Source organism: Pezoporus occidentalis, unplaced genomic scaffold (assembly GCF_034315485.1).
Source record: "Pezoporus occidentalis ecotype Australia unplaced genomic scaffold, CSIRO_AGI_Poc_V1 ctg37, whole genome shotgun sequence".
In the NCBI taxonomy this organism is placed as follows: Eukaryota; Metazoa; Chordata; class Aves; order Psittaciformes; family Psittacidae; genus Pezoporus; species Pezoporus occidentalis.
Window position 1 is genome coordinate 8,677,596 of NW_026915691.1, and position 21,467 is coordinate 8,699,062.

Here is a 21,467-nt window from a genome sequence, read left to right on the forward strand (position 1 = left end):
AGTGCATTGTATTCACTGAAAGGAGCTTTTTAGTGGAAGTTAGTCTTCTCCTTTGATCAAAATAGCTGGTAGAAACAGCCAGATCTTTCTAGACAGCCCCTTATTTTTATTTGCTCCTATAGCCGGCACTAAAAGCATAATGCAAAGCCTTAAATCCTCTGAGTTTTGAAGGTTTTGCAGTAAAGCACCATACAAAGAATATATGTGCATGCTGAGGTGCAGAAATGCGATGCAAGTTTGGACGCTTACCCTGCCGTATGCAGCAGGAGTTGAAAGGTATGAGTGAAAACGAAATGTGCCCTGTGGCATGCCAGGGTTTCTAATGGGATGAGATCTTCTGAAACCCTGCTTCCCCTTGAAATCACCATCTGTATCACACTTCATCACAAACCACCACATCATTTTCTACCTCCAGATGCTGCTGGTAAAAAAGGCACGGGGAAGAAACCTTAGATGCCATGGGAAGATTTGTTTTAAGCAGACTTAGTTTTCCTGACAGACACTTATGAGAGTCCTTTTCATATTTGGCCATATCTCTTACAATGTTTTGCTGAAGCAAGTACAATTACTACCAAGCTTAGACACAACCAGAAGCATTGATTCTCTATGAGATCAGCTCTGCACAACTCATGTAACACCTTATTTTTGAGAAGAAAATGACCAGATCTTTATTAGCCTTGTGGAGAGCAACATACCAGATATTTAGGCCCTTCCTTAGCAATCTCAAGCATTTCCATATTCTTTAGCACTGCAGTACACCAGGTAAGGACAGTCACACCCTGATTCCTATACATCTTCATACAGGTTTTGACAGACCAATGCATTTTGGTGCTAGCACTTTCTTTAACATAACACTTTACACCTTTCTATCATGCCGATGTTTCTGTCATCACCTGTCCCCATCTCACCATCCCCTCGGTACCTGTTTTATTCCCTCTTGGTTGCATGTTTGGAAAGTTCAAAAGGATCCAGGGACCAGTTAAACCCTTCCAGTAAGTAGATCAGGTAGCAGAAACTGGTCCTGCAGCAGGGTATTATCACCCATCAGTCCATCAGCTGCAGGGAGAAGCTGATCCCCACTCAGGTCAATGTATTTACAAAGTATGGGGACCTCTGCTCTCACTAACAGCCTGGCTTATGCAGGGATAGCTGCACTTTTCCAGGCAGGGCTAATACAAATGACAGGCAGGATGGTTTCCCTTGGTGGTGCAAACCTGTTTTTGAATTACAAAGTCTGGCATCCAGCCCTATACCCAAAGAGCAAGTGATCATGTTGCCCAAGTATATACACTGATTTGAGTCATCATCTTTCTATTTGGTGCCTAAACAATAAGATAAAAGGGCATCCATAGATCTTATTTTTGATAAGGCTTTTTTCCTGGAATATCCATAATGAAACATCAAGGAGCCTGAGGGAATCTCCCCATACCACTAAAAATTCAGGGTGAGCTTTCCTGATGGCTTTTAGTGAGGGCAGCACTTTAATGAGTGCAGAACTGAGGCTCAAGAGTTCGATTCTTTAATAGCTGCCTGTAGCTCAGCAACTCTGCTTGGAGCTGTATTCAACCTACCAGCAGAAAAATGCATAACTCAGCCTATGCATGCTGCCTATCAAAGAGAAAACAGTGCTTCTATATTCAATTTTAAGACACATTTTAAGTTTTGCAAGTATTGGAAAGCAAGGAAGAGCAGTGAAATTTCTTTGTGGTTAAATAAACAACCAAAGAGGTTGAAGCATAGCTATTTGTGTAAGACTGGGTATATTAAGACAATAGCAAAGTAGCATGTAAATAATGAAGTGCTGATTACTTTTCCTTAGGAAACAGGGTATTGTCATATAGTTCTAGAAATGCAATTTCAAAAAGAAATTACTACTGTTAGTATTTAACTATTTATTAAACTCTTGTATGTCCATATGTTAGCTCCCTTATTGGCAAACTGCAACTTTCCTGCATCACGTTACACAGCATCCAGACTGACCTTCCATCTGAACAGATTCACAAATGGACATCAGACATTTCAACATGAGCATGTGTCTATTTACTAAAAATTAATTTCATTTCATAAAGTGCTTCCACCACAAATAGCAAAATCTCTGAAAAGCTGCAAATCCTAAACGACTATTCCATCATGTGGTCATGTTCCCTGATATCAGTCATATTCACAGTAAAGTTACGCATGTGTGTAAGTAATTACTGGATTGGCTCTTTAAACAAGATCTGTAACCTTGACAGGTATCTGTAAGTCCCATCACTATTGCTTTGGAAGTGTTGATTCCAGCAGTAGTTCCAGTCTTTTCTAGCTATTAAGCTAGTGTTCAACCATAAAACACCCTAGGCAGATTTTCAGCCCCCAACAGTTCACCGTTGCTTTGATCTGGGATTTTGTTTCAAGTTCCTGTGATAAGACAGGGTCAGCTGTGACACTCTGTCCTGGACCTTAGCTCCTCACAGAAATTCCTACCATTCTTGCAGTGGCCTTTACCTACGGTTAATGTCATCCTTTACTCATCAGTCCTAATGAAACCAGGATCCCACTGTTCATTAACAGCTACTGAGGGACATCTGAAAGGTAAGATTTGAGGTTCTGTTTCCAGTGACAACCACAGCAGCTGCATGGGCAGACTGCTGTTATCTGAATCCATGTTTTGATCTGAATGCATCTCAAAGCTGTTAATGCATTTTAAAATGAAAAGAAGCTAGTAAATGAGGCCTTTAGAGTATGGGTCAAGGCTAATACACTAAGACTAAGTATGTAGCTTTTAATTTGCCAATCGTAAATAACAGCAATACAAAAAAGAACACACTATCATGTATACAGCATCCTCTCATGTAGCAAGGGGATAAAAGCTAGTACAAGAATGATGAAATACAAACCCAAAATGTTTACAGTAGCTTCTGAAATACACATAGCATTGAAGATTCCTGACTGTCATTCTCAAGTTCATAAGCAAGAGTTTTCCAACTGGCAACTTCACAAGGTATTGCAAGTCTCCTAAAACTGTCCTCTTATTCAGAGCATGAAATCTCATCTGTCCTAGAAGCCACGTAACCCAGGAAGCTGGAGCTGCATTTGTGCTTCAGCAAACTGCAGAAAAGCACCAGCAAAAGCAGTCACATTCCACTTGAACTTCCAGGAGGTGACAAGGAGCCTATGCGGGCAACTGCAATTGCTATTAATGGATCCAGATATATGGATCCGATTGGTAAATTCCAGCTTAGCAAAGTAAAATTTGGCTGTTGTTTCATTTTTAGTGCCATAATAAATTATGTGTCTGTTCTTAAAAGGTTGGACCACTGTGTGAAGGTCTAGAGCATTCAAAGACTTTTAAAGTTCACGAAATCAACTGTAAATTTGGAAACAAAGCACTGAAACTATGAGACAATAAAAAAGTAAAAGGAGTAGTAGTCAGCAGATTAAGACAGGACACAAACTATGCACTCAGCTGCCTCAAGACTGTGCTTACCACTGGGGAAACCATTACATGTTATTTGCAGATATTTCTTAGATTTAGATTTCCACTGGGCTCTGTTACTGGGATCAATGTAATTGCAGCCAAACAAGGCACTTTAAAAATTCATATAAATAAGCTTTTATCTAATGGCCATTCAAACTGCTAGGCAGAAACACTACCTTTAGGCTCTTTACATGAGCTATACAAATAGACACTTATTTACTCGACTAAATATGACAAGCCAAGTGCTAGTAGGCACCAATCATCTTCAACTTCTAGCCTAATTCTAGTATGTTTGCCTGAACCCCAAGTTATCAGGAGTTCCACACAACTGAAATCTGACAAAGATATCTGTGTGAACCTCTAGGTGATGAGTCTAAATATTAAATAGCTCTCATCAATAACTCCTTTATTTTTTTAGTTTGTGGTTTAAATTATTGTACAGGTTTTCATACCTGTAAACATGTTTTGGTTCTGCTGTGACAGCTATGCTTGGGAACATGAACTGGAAACACATATGGACATTCTTAGTTTAACACAGTATGATCTGTTCCCAACAGATATAATCTATGATGACTGGACTTAAAAAAAACCCCAACAAACAGATCAAAAACCAGAAAGGTTACTTCCAACAAGGTCTCTAAAACAGGTTTTACAAAGGACGATGATATATATTAAAAGAATTTAACATAAAAGCTTGATGAGGAATTTCAAAACGAATTAAGGATGAAAGGCCTTTGTGTTCCATCTGAGGCTTTCTGAGTGCTTTATAAAATCAAAACCACTATGAACATCTCAATTTGACTTGAACCCCAAACTTCATTTCCCCATGTAAAGAAATCTCCTGGAAATGTGAACATTCTAGATGAAAAAAAGCCCTTTTTCCTTCATGATGAGATGATACAACCTTTTTGTTCAAAGCATTTTATTGAACTCTATTTTTTAAGTAGCTGTATGTTTTATAGCAGTTAGCAGTCACATCACAGATGCACTCCTCTAGAGATTCTGCATATAGTTCTAAATACACAGAAGATAGTTCCTCTATTTATCTGAGCAATTTCAAAACATTGCTGAAGAGAAAGAAATGACACCTGAAAAATTTCTCTGTCTGATTCCAATAAACACTGCGTGTCAGCCTCCAGTTATTTGTTTCACTTCCACTTCAGAGTGGCTAGACAGGGAGGCTTCTAGAAGCCACTTAAAAGCATTCCACTAGTGCAAAAAGGCTCCATTTTAAGAAACCTGTTTAGCAGAGATAAATTATTTCTGTAGAAAATAAGAGAAGAGCACAGCAGGGTCCCAAGTGCTAATCAAAGGACACAGGGCTTCAAGAAAACATTCCTTCCAAACAAACTGTTGGAGAACTGGAATAGTCCAGGCTGTACCTCAATTACTGCATGAACGCTCTCTTTCTTTGTAAGGTTTGGGAATTTCACTTCTCCTTGATCAATATGCTCCAGAGCTATAAAACCCAGGAGCCACTTTTGCTGAGGGATTTTTATTTGGGAAATCACTGTGCTGTCGTTTTCCACGCATCATCTGGTAACATGTAACAAATGCCCACCAGATATATATTTTTCCCCCTGAATGGAAGAACTTAATGCTGGTCATTTTCACTGTTGGAAAGAATAAATCCCCATGGGGCTGGAATTATTTGGTGAATTTCTGTAAGCTGTTTAAGCAAGATGGCTAATCTGGATGAGCACAGTAGCTCTTTTCTGTATTTATTTTTTTTAACTTGTGAATGCTATCTTGAAGTTTTTCTTCCTCGGGAAGGTGGTTTCCAATAACGTTACAATCAGGATGATCCTTAACCTAAATTTCAGCTTCTGCTTTGATTTGTAGTTAGGTGGCTACCTTAGGAAAAAGGTTAACGGGAATTGTTTGAGATGAAAAGCTCCGTAAAGCAGCTGATAGATGGGAGCACTTCAAGCTCCAGCAAACTGGAGAGATTTGTTTGGCTCTGAAGGACCCACTGAAAGCAGAAAGCTTTCTGTAAAAGTCTTCTATAATGGCTTCATTAGTTCAAAGTATGACTATTTTTCCCACCTACTTGGTTACTGGTATAAAAAATGCTTCTACATAAACTCTACATTAGTGCAGCAAACTGTTAGATCCTGCAAACTGACCAGAGTTTGATTGCTTTCCATGAACCTACAAACCGAACTGACTGTAATACATAACACTGCTGCAATAGTATTTGCATACTAGACGTCAAGAGAGCTGATAGCATATTAAAGACACCTAAAAAATATCATCACAAAGCCCACTGCACTATATGCTGTAAAAAAATGTAATAAAATCCCTATACAAAAGAGCTTATAGACCAAGGGTAAAATCATCCTTGCTCAAAGACCACGTATCATGGAAGTCCTGTGTGAAAAGTGCAAGGGGATTCATGAAGAACATTGTCTTTGTACTGATTTCCTGCAAAACTGTGAATTTCCTTGAGGTCTTTGACTACACAGTCATAGCAGAAAAGGAGCTGTGTTGCCTTAAGACAATACTACTCCACTGGTGTTTGTTACTATGCAACATTAAGCTGCTGGTGCTGAATTGATGGACCGGCCACGTGAATGCTTTCTAGCCACTTCTGTGCAGAATCAAGTTGTTAATTCAAAACAGCTCTCAGCAGAATGTGAAGTCAACCAGGATGACTTTGCATTGCAGTTGCTGGGGAACACTCATCCAATCCATTCCACTGCTGCAGCTGTGGAGGTGATAATCACAGCTGGAAAGGTGATAAGAAACATCTGGAGAGGCAGAACTAACAGCAGAGCTGTTTTTGCAATGAATTAACTCTGTGCACAGAAGACTGGAGGTGACATTACCAAAATTTAGAATTAGGAGACAAAAAATAAACACAAAAAATAAATTCTACTGAAACTCAGTGGGGTGGCTGTACTGTTGCACCTAACTCTCTTCATAAAAACCCCTCTCTTTTTGAAACAGTAGTGTAATTAATTTGCAGGCACTGAATTAGTGGTTGTTCCCAGGCTATTATCCTTTTGTGTCTAAAAAGACATGAAATTTCAGAAGCCAATAGATGGTATGAACTTACTTTAATGACGTCTTCATCAGGGGATTTGCACTCAACTGATTCAGAGATGTCTGTCACAGCACTGTTCTCCTCAATGGAGACCACTTTGACGGGTACTGCCACTGTTTTCCCTGTGAGAATCGCAGTGTTCAGGATTTCCGTGTCCTGTACACAAAACAAAGCACAGCACTGATCAGAGATGGCCAAAGAGATTTCCAAAAGGCAAGTGTCAGCTCTTCAGCTGGAACTTATACTCAAGAAAGATGCATTATTTCTCAGCAGCTAATGATCTAATCTCATCTTCAAATAGGTGCAACTTGGTAAACTGTAGTAACCCCAACCTGTTTTATCTGCTACATAAACACAGCTGCATTGCACACTGTTAAATAGTGAGCAAAGTGACTGCAACTAAACTCAGTCCAGGCAGGCACACAGCACAGGTAGCTTCTACATTTTAAGTATGTAGGACTTTTCCCAATATTTCCTTCCAAAACATGAATTTGGAGTGTTTACAAAACTGGATTTGATTGGCAATGTTTGGGACACGATACAAAAGCCTCGAAAGTAATATTGCTCTTTGAATCTAAGCCCACTGTAAAAATGAAGCCTCTCTGTGAACTCCATATCTGGAACTGTTTCAAGATTGTTTAATTTCCTTTGATATGGCCAATGAAGCAGTGTAAGGAGTCCAGAAGGAGTTAGCGATGCTATTAACTGCAGGGAAAATAACAAGGAAATCTGAAGTTTAAACTTGGGCCATGGCATATAAAAACCCTTCAACGCATCATCAACTAAGCTAACTCTTCTAACTCCTGAACTGTTTCAGCATAGCTGTATTCCCAAGATTCCAATGCAGGAAGAACTTTGCTGTTTACTCCAACTTCCAATTCTATAAAGTGTATAAAATATTCAGCAAAATCCTCAGCACCAAAGCCATGAGGACTGCAGCCACTGATGCCAACAGCAACAAAATGAGGGATGGATGCTGTGGATACTGTTTTCAATTAAAACTTAGTGAGTTCAAAATCTTGGTCAGATTTTCTTTTCATGTGGAAACTTGGTCTTCCCCAAGTTCTCCTACAGCTCTCATAAGAAATCCCACCAAACCTAAAAAAACCTCCAAACCTGTTAGAGAAGTGAGAACTCTAAATAAATCCTATGGCACGCATGAAAGCAAAGCTACCCAACATAGTAAATCAGAGCCAGATTTATTGGAAATTGGAAAGCCTAAGGCCATTCTTGGGAACTCCTCACTTTCAAAGGTGGAGACTACCACCAGCCACCCCTGACACAAATCCTGCCAGGTACATGGCATTTCTGAGCAAGGGTACTGCAGTGAAATGCATGGCTTTTGGAGCTTGTTCCACCAGTATTTATTTCCATGTATTGGCATTTTGATAAGCCCAGAAACTGATGCAAAGAACCAGGTCTCAACATTTGTGAAATGAACTCAATCACAAACCCAACTACTCTTCTCTCTGCAGACTTCCAAAGCAATAAGCATTGAATAACCCACATAAGTTCACCAAAAGCAGGTTTAAAGATATTTTCTGTTGTGTATTTGGCTACTGCAAGTGCTGTATGTCCTTTTCAATTAATCTTCTGCCTCAATCCCTTTAAGCCTTGTATTTTGTGACTCTGGGTGTTAAACACTGCGAACTAAGGACTCAAGGGCAAAGGAGCAGCAAGGAAGTTTGTGGAAGTGACAGGGCAGCTTTTCAGGCTATCTTAGCTGTGCTTTGAAACGATTCTATTCAGATTCAGTTTTTCCTTAGCAACTGATACGTATTACTGATAGAGAAATCTTATTTAAAGGGACAGGTGCAGAGGAAGAGAAATCCTATAAATAGAAACAAGTTTCTGATATAAAACCTACCTTGTGGCATGGAGATTTACCTATATCTGAATTTAATGCTAATTTATTAAGTTCAAGACAAATTAGCAAACCGTATACACACAAAAACAGAAACAAGCCCTGTACCACTGCCAAGAGGATAAAACCAGAGACCTGATTATGCAATGAGGTGGAACTTCTGTGTCACAAGCAGCTGAATAAATTCATCATCCAGGTTTAGCTTTCAACAGACTGCCTCGGAGTCACTAGAATTCCCTCCAGCTCAGCTTTGCTCATGTCTGCAGTGCTGAGAAATCAGTGGCTTCAACATGAAGTGAAATATTAAGCAATACAGAAGAGAAGACAAGTGGGAAGCCCAGCAGAGAAGACCACAAGGCACTCTGGCATGCATGATGATCCTGTGCTCCGGATTTCCCAGCCCTGTGTATCACCAGGATAAGACCAGCTGCTCATGGTGCTCTGGCATCACCCTGGGCGATGGCAAGTCTGCCAGCAGCATCATCTAAATCATGTTTGCTGCTCCAAGACTGCAGCTAAGCTCTTAGCCTGCACCACAAGAGCACCAGAGGATTAAAATCTGGTACTGGAGATAGGGTTTAAAAACATGGGATGCAATAAAGTTAAATGCAGATTGCTTTGTTTCTGTAGGAACAGCTGATCTGATAAATACAGGACAGAAAAGATTCAACAGGAAAAGTGGCTCTCAGATAAGCATTTGGGACCTGTAATAGATCACAAAGTCAACATAAGTGAGCAGTTGCATGCTGCTGTGATCAAAACCCAAAACCAAATCAACCAAAGAATCCTCCTGTGACAAATTGTATAAAGAGGAGCATCACCTGTAAGATGTGAGGTGCTCCTACTCAGCACTAGCAAGGCCGCAGCTAAAAGACTGATTCTGAGCACTCTACTGCCAAGAAAAACTTTCTCAAGTGAAAAGAATTAAAAAAGAACAAGGAGAATAAATCAAAGACTAGAAAATAAGATCTATGAGGAATGACTGAAAGAATAGGGATTGTTTAGCTTAGAAAACATCATGGGGGAAGATGATTACTGTCTCCACATACATAAAAGTCTTCAAAAAATGAGGAAGAATCAATTACTTTCCATGTTCATGGACAGGGCCTGAGGTAATGGGCTTAAACTGCAAGAAGATTTGTTTGACATTAAGGCAATCTTTATTATAAAAATGGTAGAGACTTGACAAAAATAGGCTGTCTGTGGCAGAAGAAAATGCACAGACTAACCTAATATCTTTGAAGAATTAGTTATAGACATGGTTCAGAAATAACACAGGTTGAGTCACGAAAAAGAGGAAAGGGAGCAGATGACCTCTTGTGGTTCCCTCCATCCCTTTATATCAGTCTCATTTTTCTCCAAAACTGAGTGATAACACAATAACCTATGTATCTTGTATTTGAAACAACCCTGTCCTGCTTCTCTCATCCCAAATAAAATGATCCTTCTTCACTGGACAAAATTATCTGTATCTTCAAAATGGAAAAGCCTGGCAGGCAAATGTCACTGATATTCCTGTTTTCTGCACTACATAGAGCAAAGCTGATGTACCAATTGTTAAGTAACAGTCTCTCACTTCTGTTTCTCTCTTTCCAGTAGGTCATTATTGCTGTATCTGAATTCTAAGTGGCTTTGATATAAAGCCATTATTAAAAAGGTTAAGAAACCTTTTCAAATTTCCCAAGACCCTTCTGGAGAGAAGACAGAAAATTTGCCTACTGGCACATTATCAGCAATTAGAAACCTCAATCCTCTGCCCCTTGCTAATGGTTTCATTAAAGGAAGTACTGTGCATTTGAATGAATTTATTTCAATTAATTACTTCAGAATGCATCTCCCTCAATATTGTAAAAGGCATCGTCTGTCATGATTAAGGGCTACTGTAATTTTACATCCCTTCTCTGTAGCCCAACATGAACTTCAGGAATTTCAAACTCGTGATGTGCACAAAGGAGATGGAAACATTGTGGATGTTATCCTATGGCCTCATAGCTAGCACCATCACAGTTATTAGGGATCCTCAGCACTGGGAAGCCACCAGTAGCCACTCAGCTACAGCTTTGAGCAGAGATGGAAAGCTTCATATTTCATCTCCACTGAAAGTGCTCATAACTCATTAGTACTACAGAGATTAAGAAATACTGAAGTATAAGCAATTAATATATCGCACACTATGTTAAAAGCAACCTCCAAGTCTGCCACTTCCCTTACTCAGTCTCTAAGTGCCCCATGCAATTCAACCGTGATAGTTAAAAAAAAAAGTGAAAGAACCAAGTCCTGATTCTACTGTCTTTTTGATTAGAACTAAAATAGAAAAATGCGTCCCCTATATCCCTGTATATGGAATAGCCTTATGGCACAACTTCTGCCTCCTCTGTGTTTCCTTTATATTGCTGCAATAAAGCCAAAGGCTTTAATGTAACACAGAATTGACCCATTGTCTGCACCCATACACAAGCTGTTAGGCAGAAAACTCTAAATAATGTATGAAAGCATCCATGGTTCAGGACTCCTCAAAAGCTGAACTGAAAGTCAAAAATAAAAGAAGCTTAAATAGAACTCTGTCCATCTGCTCTGCAATGCTGAGCTCTCTGAACGTGCACCACAGACAAGAGGGCTCTGATCCAGCACTGAACCCATTTCCCTTGCATTCTCCACTTCCTGGAATACCCTTGATTATCCACTGATAAGCAGAAATAATAGTTGAATCATTAAGGATATGTCAAGCAACATTAAGAAAACAGTTGTTCTCACATTAGAACAGGAAACGCAACAGCTGATATAGGTGGTGATATTTATGTTCTATTTTTAAACACAATATAGTATTCTGTTTGCAAGCTAATTTGGGAGTATACAAACAAGATTACTAAGAAACATTTGGAGAGACTAAGAACTCATTTAAAATGCAGATGCTTTTCAAAATCATACTATCTCGGCCATTTCCATGTTCTTTAATTTTTAAAATCCCCCAAGAGCTAATCTACTTTCTGTGCAAGCAGCAACTCAAGTTTCAAAATCAAACCTATTTTGTGTGACAAAAGACTGAAAGCATCTGATAGCAACGCTTGGACTTGCTTCCAAAAGATTAAAAAATGGGGAAAGCAGTGTAAATTGAAAAAAGCCACCAAAACCAGAAAAAGGATGAGTGATAAGCATCAGTATCGAAGTGGGAAAGAAGTTTCTGTAAGCATATTACAAACTGTAAAAAAGCAAGGGCTGCCATTTCAGAGTCAAAATGAAGAACGATACATACAATTCTGATTGATATAAAAGGGAGATTTGAGGTCTGAACGTCTGTGGAAGCCTCAAACTGTCTCTGCAGCATAATGACCAAATTCCAACAACATCTGACTCTGATATTGCAGAGAGTTGGGTTTTTTGTATGAAGGCCTACCTACTCCTGATTAGAATGGTTCTCTCTTGTTATCAGGGCATCCCTTCAATGAATAAAGCATATGAAGGAAATAACTACTATTTAAACATATTTAACTAGCAAACAGTAGCACTAAAGAACCTTTTTTCTTGTTCTTCTAATGGTTTGAGGAAAACTTTAGAAGTTAGACATAGGCTTTAATCAAAGAAGATATTCAAAAACAATCCATTGAATTGTGTAAGAAATTACTTTAAAAGTTTCCTGGTAAGTTTTAACATCAAGCTAGATCTCACAAGCAGAACTGAGTAAATGTCTTTACTCAACATAGCATTTTCATTACCCACTAACAAAACATCTACTCTTTCCCAGACCAGACAATATATTGTGTACTAGCTCAAATCAGCACTATATTTGTTTGCTCAAAATGCCAGCTTGTGCAATGGTCCTGAACCATCAGGCTCTGCATCAAGGACACAGAATTATACCTGTCTACACAAACCTTCAGCAAGCTTCAGAAATGAAGCCATGAGGTCACAGCCCAATACCTACCACAGATAAAGAAAAGCCTCTCTGCTGGCATATGTATACAGCAAATCTGGTACACAATGTTCACTGCAGGAGCAACTTCCACTGTTCACAGTTCTACCAGTCTAGTGGCTTGGAACTCTGATGTGTATGTCTGCAGCAAGTTACCACCACTACAAATCTTGCTATTACATTTGAGTAGATCAGGAAGAGAGTTAATTGGCATTTAAAAATTAAAATGGTAAGGTTAGAGTCAGGCAGGGAGTCAGACACTACATTATATCACACTAAGACCTGAGTTCAGTGAGACAGCTGAAACAGGACTTGATGCAAGTATCACCACTCTACAGGAATCAGAGTTCCATCAGAGTTAATTTGGATAAAGTCCACTAGCAGTAGTATTGGTCTAAATATCTTCTTCCACAGCAGCACTCATTGTGCTACTTCACCCAAAACTCAGCAGAAGTGATTTTCATAAAGATCAGTGCTCTCTTTTGAAAGGGAAAATAACATCCATAAAGCTAATGTATTCGATACAGAGCTGAGGAGAAGCGTGTGCTCACATCTGGTCATTTGAAGTTAGGGAATACTACAGCTGACTTTGCAGGAATCTCACATTTTACTCCTTCCCTGTTACAATCAAGGAACTTCCACTGATGTCAGTGGGAGCTCTGTGCAAAGAGTAAGAATACAGGATACGAGCCTTAGTTGCTAGAATTTAGCTGAAGAATAAACCTTATGTTCATCCAACCTCTCAGTTGTAAGAAGGCAAGCATTCAGCCATGACTAATTTAGGAACTAATTCAACATTAAATTGCAGCAGAATGAGGAAGCAAAGTGACAGCTGTTTAATTAAACTGTAAATCCGATTAGATGGTGTTATCAAGAAAAATCCATGGGAGCCCGAGGTCATGAGAATGGTCCTGTTTACAGGCTGAAAATTCTCCTACTATAATCTCATAGAATGATGTTAATCATAGCTTAGCATTGTGATTTCTCCCTCACGCAAACATACCACCCCATGAGTAACAAACCTATGCTTGTAGACCTGAAGGAGTGACACAGTTATGCCAAATATGTTTTAATTTATAAGAAAGTTTCTTGAAAAAGTCTGTGGAAAAGAGGCAGTTGGGCACTGCCTGCCTTAAAATCAAACCAATATTTGTCTTAGGGAAAAAGGATAGAAGCAGCAAGTCCCTGCATGCTGCTGACAGCACTTGAATCAGTGGAGACAATGCCTATGCAGGAGAGCTCCAGGAGCTGTACTGTGCTTCCAACTACTGTTCAACCCATCACCCTTGATGAACAGTGACACCTTGGCAACACAGTTACAAGAGAAAAAGATGGAGATGAGCGAGATAGAAAGTAAACTCCATATACACCAGCTGCAAACACTGTAAATAGTCTACTGATGAGCACTAAGTTATGCACCACAAGTTTCCAGGGCATCCTAGTTAGAGCGATGAACAGGGCTGTACTGCACTGTAGGCAACTGTTATGCTGATCAGTGGGTCTAATAACACAATGGTTGCAGATCTGAGTTATTAATACTACTAAGATTACAGCTGATTAACAAAATAACATTGTTAGGCAGCAGACTGTTTATCTACATAATCCTATGATTAAAAGTGAATTATACATTGTGCTTTCTGCCAACTGGATTTTCTGAAAGTCCACGTTCATGGACAGTGTATACAAGAAAGGAAAGAAGCTGACATTCCGTTTTCAAATTCTTAGCACACATTTCAGAAGAACAGGATTGTTCCTACAGACCTAAGAGTCTGCGTGATTGAGGAGCCCCCTGAGGCAGTCACTCCATTGCAGGCAGTGGGGAAGGGCAAATTCTGTTGGTGGGAATACAATTTGCTCTTTCTTTCACTTAAAGTCCTTTCCAACCCTAAGTATTCTATGACTCCACTTCTACTGGCCCATCACATGTAAATCCTGCTCTGCTTCCTTCGCCAGTTTATAACATGGCGACTTTTATTTCATGAATACTATCACACTGCAAAAGAAATCGTGTAATGCCATTAAGCAGTAAAAACAAAGGGGAACAACCTACTTACTTAATACATCCCTCAGTATTCAAATATGAATCTAAATGGAATACAGGTTACTCCATGACTCTCAGGTTCATATTGCCAGGGAAAATGTAAACTAATGAACAAATCAACAGTGGTGAAAAATTAGGCCATTCAAAATCTATATATATGAGAGACAGGCTTATTCAATAAAAGCTGCCATTTCTGCAATCTTGTTTCTGATGAGGACAGCAGAACAAAGGATCTCAAAGTTTCTTTTGGATGATAATTCTTTTCAACACATGACAACACTGCAAGGTATCTTCTCTTTATTAAATCTTTGTTAAATGGCCAACAATGTATATGGCACAAAAATTAAGGACAATACCTGCCCTGAGGAGCAAATAATGGAGAAGTCAAACAGATAAAACACCACCCATGGGAAGACCCAAAGGTGGACACTGGCATTGTTCTGTCCTTAGCATGCACAACATTTGTTTGAAGACCTTGATCAACATGATGTCTGTAGGTCTCAACAAGTCTTAAAGAAGGTAAATGGAGGAAATGGGGAAACAAGGACATAAGGAAGGGATTCAGACTCGTATTTCTCACCTCCAGGAAGAGTGGCTTTGAGCATCATCACAGCAGCAGATTCCTGGGGCCAGAAGGAGAGAAAGCAAATGGCACTCAGCTGGCATGGAAATACCCTGGACCCAGCACAACCTTCTCTGTAGTTTTTCTGAACCATGTAATTTATGACAAAGATCTGAGCGTCTTCACAATGGGAACTCGGAGTTCTGCAAATGCAATGTCTTTTTAATCAGTGATCTTGTCTCTGTTCAGTCTCCATATTGAGATAAATCTTACTCACTGGCCCCTTACATTAGCAACAAACTGTTCCATTTGCTTCCTTGTTTGTGCAGTTTTCTAATACCCTGCTAGTGGAATTTTTAAGTCCTGATAAATTATGCTCTGCGGATAGAAAAGGGGAACGTAGAATATATTAACGGATAGGGATGCAGAAAAATATCTTTGGATTCTTGGATGACTAATCCACACTTTCCTTGCAGTGAATCTACACTGCTAGCATTCAAACGTGCAAAAGGGAACATCGCCAATGATTGCTTTGAATTAACAGATGAAGGCTGTATTGCTAAATGTAATTCCATCATCACTCAAAAGTGAGCATCTCTCTTTAAAAAGGAGAAGCTGAACAGAATTAACCATGCCTTTAATTGCTTTGCTCTGTTTACAGTCAGTGAGGTAAAATGATAGAAAAATGTTAGAAAGCCATTACTCAGATCTCTGTATCGGTACAAAGGCCACATTGACTTAAGGTCAGGTACAGAGGTCTGGACTCTACCCAGGTAATTACGGCAACAGGATATCACTTCTCATTCCTTGTGATTTTGAATAAAAACGTAAAATCTTAGCAGCATAAAGTTCCCATTTGCAAAGCCCATGAACAGTATTCTGGTTAGCAGAAAAATGAGCAATAGACATACCCTATTTATAATAAGGATTAATCCTCCAAAAGGACAGTGAGGGACATTTTGCTTCAAGCTGCAGGCTAATGAATGCCCTTTCTTCAGAGCTTATGGAAACCGCAATTATACTAGCAGACAAGGTAGCTTTCTGTGACCTGCTGAAGAGGGATAACCAGTCTCTGTCTCTTAATTTCCTATGGGTTTGAAAGTAGCTGGAATAAAGAAACCTTATTAGCTAGTAGGTCCAGACCGGTGTAACACCTCCGATGGTCCTGTCACTTCTGCTTCTGACCAACTGAAAACCAAATTTGTATTTCTTTTAAAAAAATTGTTTCTGAACTGAATATTTCCTTTATTGTATTTGTCATACTAAGTTTGTCACATGCAGTTCATAATACCAATTCAGAACTTCATGTCGGAGCTGTAATAGTTTGCCACAGGCACTGAGACTAACCAAGAAATCTTATATCCTCTCCCTTACAGAATCAGGATCCAAGCATTTCCATTAAAACTTCTACCAGTAAGGTTCCACTGTCTGAATATTAATGCTACTTGTATTCATTAATTCCATAATAGTGACCCCATCCAGTGATAGCTGGATGTCAATATGCTGAGCAGTGACTGTAAAAAGAGACTCTTTCTACGCCAAATAGTAAAAAAGAGCAACCAGATCAACTGATTCTCAGCACATCTTGGCGAGTAACTGATTCTTCTTGTTTTCTGAACAGATCTAGGAATGAGAAAAATCATTTCCACACCATCTGACGCAGTTTGGGTTTGGTTTTCTTGCTGAATAAAATACTCATAAAATACTGAAGTGTTCTAGTTTTCTTTCTATTTCATTTTCAAAAAAGATTTGGGGAAATATATAGTCCCAATGTTATATATATATGTATAAAAATCACTTTTATTTATAAAATATGGACCTTCAAATACCATTTTGGCTAAATGGGTCTTGATTTGATCTCTTTTGGCTGTTTTAATTATTTTATATATAAACCCTTTGTTTTGTCTTATCTTAAAACCTGTCTTTACCTAGCATAAAGCAATGTGGAATGAGAAATGTATGGTCCTTTTCCCACAGAGAGCATCCACGAAGGAGCTTAGCAGATCCAGCTACCTAAAATGTGAGGAACTAAACTATAGTTACCACCCCTATAGCAGCGACAACCAGCAAGCCTTCTGCAAGGAAAGAGATGTCAGGCAGATTCCCCCAAGACTGAAGACAGCAAATAGAGTGAAATAGAGTGTCTGAAATTCCTTCTTCCACCTGTCACAAGAACTGTTACCCTGCTTGAACCAGGCAGAGTAACATGCTTAGCTCACGCATGATGATGTATTACACCTGCATTCAAAACTGCTTTCAATGAGTCAAGTCCTCAAGAAATAACTTCAAACCATCCGTTCCACCCTAAATTACTCCAACAAGAAATCTTACTATATAATCTAACCCTCTAGGTAATGGAAACTGCAAATTAATAAGGACATGAAATAAAATCAACTGAATGTTTTCATGCTTGTGTCTTCCTCTACCATCTTAAAAGTGGGAAATGTGCAGTTTGTCCTTTTTAAGTGTCTGTCATGATAAATGTGTATCAACAGTGACTGAACCTCTGGCTGGGGGCCTCTCTGTTTTCCAGAAGCTGTGACAATAAATTCAACTAGGAACAGCTCAAGTATTATGTTAAAGCTGTCTTTATTTCCTGTTTATTAGAGCAGGATCCAGTGGCCAATATGCATTTTCAAAGAAAGATGGTATTTCCTGCTGGGTGGAGGAAGAGTTTGTAACTGAAAATGACTTCAAAGGAAACAATTCTGGAACCACTTAAAACATAGAAAAAGTTTTAAGGACCACTGCAGGAGATGGGAAGCAGAAGCCTGCATTTCGTCTTTCTATAACCACTTAGAATGCAGAATAGGGACACAAAGGCAACTGGAGAAGATGGGAAGCAGAAGCCTGCATTTTATTTCTCTATACTTAGACATAAATGTAACAAAAAAAAATGATATTTTTAAAATATGTGTATGTGTAACACAGGAAACTACCTGCTCCTCTTGGTGAAATTTCATTCCTTACTTCCACTATTTTGCTAAATTGACTTAGAAATGAAAGCACTTACATAGGAAATACATTATCTAAAGAGCAAAAATTGTAGTTATGGGTTGAAATGTGAGTGATTACCTGAGATATTCCAACTCCAGCATCACTATCAGTTATTTTGAGCATAGAAAATGCAAACAGATGAAAAACTGTAAAGTGACAGGTTAAAAGCCCTTATTCTGAGAGAGACACACTTGATAACCATCGCCACTGTTGCTTCAGAGTATTGCTACTTATGGATATAAGTACACTTACAAATACTTATGAATACATTTACACTTGATGAAGACAAGAAATAAATTGCCCTAAGTTCTCTGGAAAACTTATGTTTTCATACATTTATGTAGTGCATAGATTATGCATATTTCATCTATAGTACACATATGACAACACCTACAATACGCAGTCATATAAATAGTTTTTTTATCTAACAAGCATTCTTAGAAGAGTAGCCACGTGAAAAATCAAGAGTAACATATTAAGTTCAGTGACTGTAGCCACTAACTACCTTCCCAGGAAAGGATAAATATTTGCTATAGATACCAAAAGCTATGTCAATAAAATGGCCTCAGAAACTGCAACACATTCTATCCTTTGTAATCACAAAAATAGCTTTTCATTTACTCAAACATCTAAGGAATCATTGACTGAGAAAGCCTTCAGCTATGATGAACACCTCTCATGTTTTCTCCATTGCTGAATGGTCCTATTAAGTTTATCACAGCTGGGAGTGGGAATATTGGTAAAGCCTGAATGGAAGAGAAAGGCAATAGCCACCTGGTGATCTTGTAATGGAATAGTTCATGGATGCTTAAGCAGCCATGGATGGAGCTGTATAGTATTTTCTTGCTGAAATAATTTCATGGCTTACAGCTCGCTTTTGTTGCAAAAGGACTAATATGTGAAATTTGTCAATTCAAGGGCATTTTTTGGGCTCAAGATCTGTCAGTCGTTTACTTTCCTTTTTCATGAGTCCAAGGAAGTTATTTGGAAATGGACTGTCAGTTAAATTGGGTTTGCTCCACCATTAGGCAGAACCAGCAGAGCTCTGGGGATGTCTCCTGTCTGTGATGACAGTGGGAATATAGCTGGTAGTAAAAAGGCAATTTTCATTAGCAATTTGAAATTCTTCCCATGTTCATTTCAATTAAACCTGCGGCCCTGTTATATAGTTGGCTATATATCTATAATAATATTGCTGTAATAGCTGTAATCAATAGACAGTTGCAGATCAAAAATACACAAGCATATTAGGGCACACGCATGGATGCACACACAATTACACACTACATGTATATATGTGAGTAATCTATATGCACACAAATACACCCACAATGATAGTGGAAATGAGATTAGGAGACATACCATGTTAATATAAGCCACATATTTGATTACACGCAGACAGGGGCAGTACTTTTAATTTTATATATAACTCGTTTCTATCTTCAGAAAAAACAGACTGATTTAATTGGCTGTTATGCTAACAAGATATGACAGATACCAAGGGTTTTCCACCACTTAATGGTGATCTGGATCACACTAATACTTCTGTTGCTGTTTATCCCTTAGCATGTTGCAGATGTTCACTGTGGTCAATATGAAACCAGCACCACCACTGGCACTGGTGGAGCCTGTAAAGACGTAGTGTACAGCAGTATCACAAAGTCATGCTGGGCAGCTGAGATGGAAATCTTAATGTGGTTTCTGAATGATGGGAGTCAAGAAAAGCTTAAAGAAGCCTTACAGTGAGGGTCTGATGTTTACAAATACTTATGTCCGCTTTTTATTTGTTTCAGTTTGTAATCCTGCATTATTCATCAGTAGCAGGAAAAGCTACTGATGTCAAGGAAGTACAGTTTGATAAATTAAATTCTATGCTAAAGACATCCACAGAGGTGTATTTCTGGGGATGTGCTTCCCAACAGATCCAATTCACAATTTGCAGCTCTGGGAAAAGATTGAAGTGCCTAAGAACAGAGTGCTATTTACATGCTCTGAGGTATCATGCCTGGCCTCCAGATGCTCTTCTGTAAGGGTATAGGTCTTCTGTAGGTCCTGTGTCATACCTGGTAGTCCTGGATGGATGGCTCAGACTTTATAGTGTCTTTAATGGAATTAAACACCTATATGTCTAATTAGACACTTGGATCACATCTTTCTTCCTCCTCCTTGGATTAACTTGTTTCCTGTCTGCCTTCTTTGTGCTTCAGCTCCCCATTTACAGAAGGGCAACTGTGCTTGCTCCATTTGTTTACAGTGGAAGGAGAAACTCTTTTAGAGTCAAGGAAAATATGGTGCCGACTCCTGGAATTTCAGGTGGAGTCCCAGATTCTACCAAATATGAGCCGAGTTTTATATAGTGCTCCAAGCCTACACTGATGATGAATAAACCTTGGAAAATTGAGGTAAAATCTTACCTAGCCTGGTTGTTTCAAGCGAATGGCACAGTACTGCTCACCGTGTGGGGTGGCATGCAGTCTATGCACCTATATAGTCTATAGGTGAAGCAATTTTAAATGCTTTATGGACTTCAAGGATTAAGTCCCAAGGACAATTTTTTTTTGTTAAGTAAGCGGGGTACTGTGCATGATACATGCATGAATTTTATGGCCGCTCTGGAGGGCTGTGAACTTGTTTTATTTGTGTAGATTAATATGTCATGGATTATTAATGAGTTACTTTCTCCTTCTAATAGGCAGTATTCATCTTCTTCAAGTTCTGTAAGGTCCTCAGCTTTTGGCTGTGGAGTGCACATGAGCACTCGGCTCAAGTTTGTGGATATCAGAACTATTTAAACAATAGTGGAAGTGAAGCAGGCAGCTTCTGCTCTGTTATTTTGATTTAATTTAGTCTACTTTCAAATCAGGCAAAGAAAATTTCTTCTTGCTCTTTTATTCTGGCAGTACAGTTTTAACTTTTGATAAGAAAAATGTGTAAGAAAGACACAACAAAGACTCTTAGGGTCTGCTATGGAGAAGTAGTAATAAAAATGCAGAAAATAGTCATTATTATTTCCTATCCTTGCTAGAATGTTCTTGTTTTTCAAATAGCTTATTGATTTCACTGACTTCATAGCAGGTCTGCATAAGCAAAGCACATAGAGGGCAGGAACGAGGTTATTACATTAATGAGAGCAGATGCTGAGCAGACATCAGAAACTTACTACAGTTAAAAAGATGAGAGAGTGACATGGGAAAATTAAATTATTGATCAGACACATGTCTAACAGACTGGTGAGCCTTATAATATAAAGGAACTAAACCCAGCATATATCTAGATGAAGGCAAAGTAAATATATAAGGTATATATAATCACAGATGAAATCACTTCCTCCTTATTCAAGGAAAAATATGTTTTACCTTCAGGGTTTGCTTTGCAAGATCATGCTGGCTAGAGGGTCATGGCTGAAGAAACATCCTTGAAATAGGTTATTATGACCATTGTATAAGTCAGTGATATGAAGGACAAAGGGATCAAATCCATTTGTTTAAAGCAGTATTTTATTTGTTAGTATAACCTGGAGCAACCACAGTGACATTATCTTTATCTGAGCATCTCACAGCAACTTACTAAATTGAAAGGGGCTTCAAAAA

At 38.8% G+C, this 21,467-nt stretch overlaps 1 protein-coding gene across 4 annotated transcripts in view; it reads right to left on the bottom strand.

Moving 5' to 3' along the window:
- Positions 1 to 21,467, bottom strand: part of TMEM132C (transmembrane protein 132C) — a 204,188-nt gene that overhangs the window by 22,545 nt on the left and 160,176 nt on the right. For all 4 annotated transcript variants that reach the window (XM_062631606.1, XM_062631607.1, XM_062631608.1 and 1 more), the window contains one exon: positions 6,516 to 6,659. In XM_062631606.1, the coding sequence (XP_062487590.1) occupies positions 6,516 to 6,659 (144 nt within the window). The remainder of the gene's footprint in view (positions 1 to 6,515; positions 6,660 to 21,467) is intronic.